This window comes from Perkinsus marinus (assembly GCF_000006405.1).
Source record: "Perkinsus marinus ATCC 50983 genomic scaffold scf_1104296949200, whole genome shotgun sequence".
NCBI lineage: Eukaryota > Perkinsozoa > Perkinsida > Perkinsidae > Perkinsus > Perkinsus marinus.
In genome coordinates, this window is record NW_003209964.1 from 1 (window position 1) to 3031 (window position 3031).

Genomic DNA, 3031 nt, shown 5'->3' on the forward strand with positions numbered 1-3031 from the left:
CAATGCACGATGCTGCACTCCACTACATTGGGAGGAGTGTATATGTTATGTGTGTAGTCTCATGAGCTTATTCCCAGTTTGTTATAGCATGTCGTTCCCTAAGCCGTATTCATGGACTGATCGTACCGGTAACACTTAGCATTACTTCGAGAATCCCATATGGCTGGGTTGCATATTCATACTAATGGAAGAATGATGATGTGAGAGGTTGGCATTCTATGGCCTCACTCGGAGTGAGTCACTCCGAACCTCCAACTATTCCTCAAGGAGTACCTCAACTACCAGGATACGCAGGCCGACTCGTACGTTTCAGCTTTCAATGCTGTACTGTATGCAACGCCGCTCCTGGGAAGTATCCTGGCTGACACCTTGACCGGCGTCAACTTCACTATCCTGGGCTTCTCAATCCTCTATATGCTGGGTTCAGTTATTCTCACTCTTTCATCTGTTCGATCAACCAGCGAGCCTTGGATGGTACAGCTCCCTCTGTTGGGGCTCATCACGGTCGATGCTGGTGGTATCAAAAGCTGTGTTAATGTTATGGGTGCGCAGCAAATGCACCCGTATGAACATAAAGAGTTGATCACCAGGTTTTTCACTTATTTTTACGCCTCTATCAATTTGGGTGCCGTTATTGATGTAATCGTCACGCCAGCTTTGCTGCAGCAAGTTGGTTTCACTGCCAGCTTTGTTTTCCCGTTAGCCTTTCTCGTAGTGGCTACTATAGTATTAGTCCTGGGCGATTTTATGAATCGCTATGTTAAAGCCAAGCCGCAGGGCTTTGCTGTGTTAGAGGTGTGTAAGGTTACAGCTTTCTCCATTGCTCGGTGCTCCATGGATAAAAACAAGGAAAGCAAGGGAGGGAGATCCAAGGATGATTTCATCGAATACACCAAAGTATTCTTTTATTTACTGCCATTGTTCGTCGTTCTCATCATCCCTTTCAACATGGCATACAATAACATGACTACTGCATTTCGTACGCAAGGACTCAAGATGGACCGCAACACTTTCGGTTGGAATATGCCAGCAGCTTTGATGCAAATCGTGGATCCTATAGCAGTCGTGGTGATCTCTGTTTTGGTGGACAGAGTTCTCTATCCCTGGCTACGTAAACACGGCAGGATGCCACGAGTGTTGGTGCGATTTTGTATTGGCTCAGTGCTGGGGGCGTTGGCCCTGATTTCTGCTCTTATTGTGGAGTATGTCGTTATGGCCTCTATGGTTCACCATCTCTATCTGGTGGCAGGTCCCTCAGTTGTCCCTGATAGCCGCAGGTGAAGTATTTCTCATCTCGACGAGCTACGAAGTTGCTTTCACACACACTGCACCAGAGCCAAGGCTGTTACTTCAGCTGTAAACCTGTGCTTCATGGCAATCGCTAGCAGTCTCTCGGGTGTACTCTTCCAAATCGCCTCCCCGTGGCTTCCAATCTCTTCGATCTCGACAAGCCTCATGAGTCGGTCGTGACGAGATATTCAAGTTCATGAACGACTTGCTGAGCGAGTCGGACTCACCGGCCAGTCGCCGTCTCACACGATTACTTAGAACGAGTTTGAAGCATATGCTGGCTTGAGTGCATGCTTGCGATGGAGAGACACTGATACCCCGTCGTTCTGACTTGCTTGTGATGTTGATTATGTACGCATAGGCCGTTTCGGGAGTGCCCCTCTCGCTGATGGATTCGCGAACTCTATCAGAGGCTCTCGCCCGCGAGGGAATGCGGGAGCGCTGGAAAAAAAGAGGTTGGATTTGCTGCGATGCAGTTGTTCATTCTGTTGCAGTCGACGGCATCGCGAAGGTCCCGAACATGGTTGAGAAGTAAGTTATGGTCGACGAGGTCAGCAGGCAGGTTCGATCCCCGGCCAAGGCACCACAAATACTCATGACAGCCGAGTCTCTGTACTCCTGTGATGATGATGATTAGCCCGAATAGAGTGCAGGCTTGACTAGATTGGAGTTTCAAAAAGATGAAAAATATATTTCACGACTACCGTATATCGCGAATATCGCGATATTTTTCAAAGATAATTACTCCACTTTACGTTAAACGGGTGAAACTCCATTCAACTTGTGTTGGAGCTGCCAGGCCACTTTACCCCACTGATCATTCGTATTGCTATTTCCGGTGTAACTGTCGTTAGAAAATATCATCATTTCTACTACTGTTGCTTGCTGCGAATGAATTTTACATCAATAGCCGCGATATCACTAGTGTTGTTTGAACTAGTTCGACTTGCAATGTGCAAATGCATTATCATAATAGATGTATGTAGTACTATCATTACTACTTTTATACTTACCAGACTATTCTATAGAATATCGCGTATCCCTCTGCGAAGTGATACCGAGAAATTGGTGATCGTTCCTTATCACGGAGTTATGCTCAGGTGTTGGCTGATCTACCGAATAACAGTGGTGATCAGCAGCAACCCTATTTCGATATCTCTTGTAAACTCGTGGGCATTCTAGTCATATGAGCAGGTAGATGTTACTACCTCTACACTAGACTAGGCGCAATTCTGGGCTTTATGTTTCTGGTGCATGCAATATAGTTTCGTGTCGCTGTAGCTCTATATGAAAGTGAAGCATGATATGATTCTCAATTGAATGAGATTTTGGTATATAATTGATATTTGTAAGTATTTAATTTTACAATTAGAATTTTCTGATATAAATCAATGTGAAACTTATTCAGTTGAATTATAATCACAAAATTGCGATGCAGTTTCACAACTTGTAAATTATACAAGTGGAGAACCTAGCAGTTCAGTGTCACTGCGCCACAAAATTAATTTTCTTCCTATCTCAGGTTTCAGTGTGAACTTCAGGTCACTCCTTCCTTCGAGCCTTCTGCCGCAGAAATAATAGAAATAATAAGAGGACGCAGAAATTTTGCATCCTCTTATTACGGCCTCACTGAAGTCCGTTTTGAATTCCTCATTTCGTTTTCGGACGAAGTAGCGTCCGGTGACCAGATAGTGTTGCTAGCTCTTCGGAAGTTCAGCTTCAGTGAGCTAGGTGAATTCAC

The 3031-nt window shown here is 45.0% G+C and overlaps 1 protein-coding gene across 1 annotated transcript; it reads left to right on the top strand.

Annotated features, from left to right (window-relative positions):
• Positions 1-313: 313 nt before the first annotated feature.
• Positions 314-1281, top strand: Pmar_PMAR021921 (conserved hypothetical protein; the record flags this gene model as incomplete). Its single annotated transcript, XM_002778478.1, has 1 exon — positions 314-1281. A coding segment is annotated over one exon (968 nt), but the record flags the coding sequence as incomplete, so codon positions are not given.
• Positions 1282-3031: the final 1750 nt, after the last annotated feature.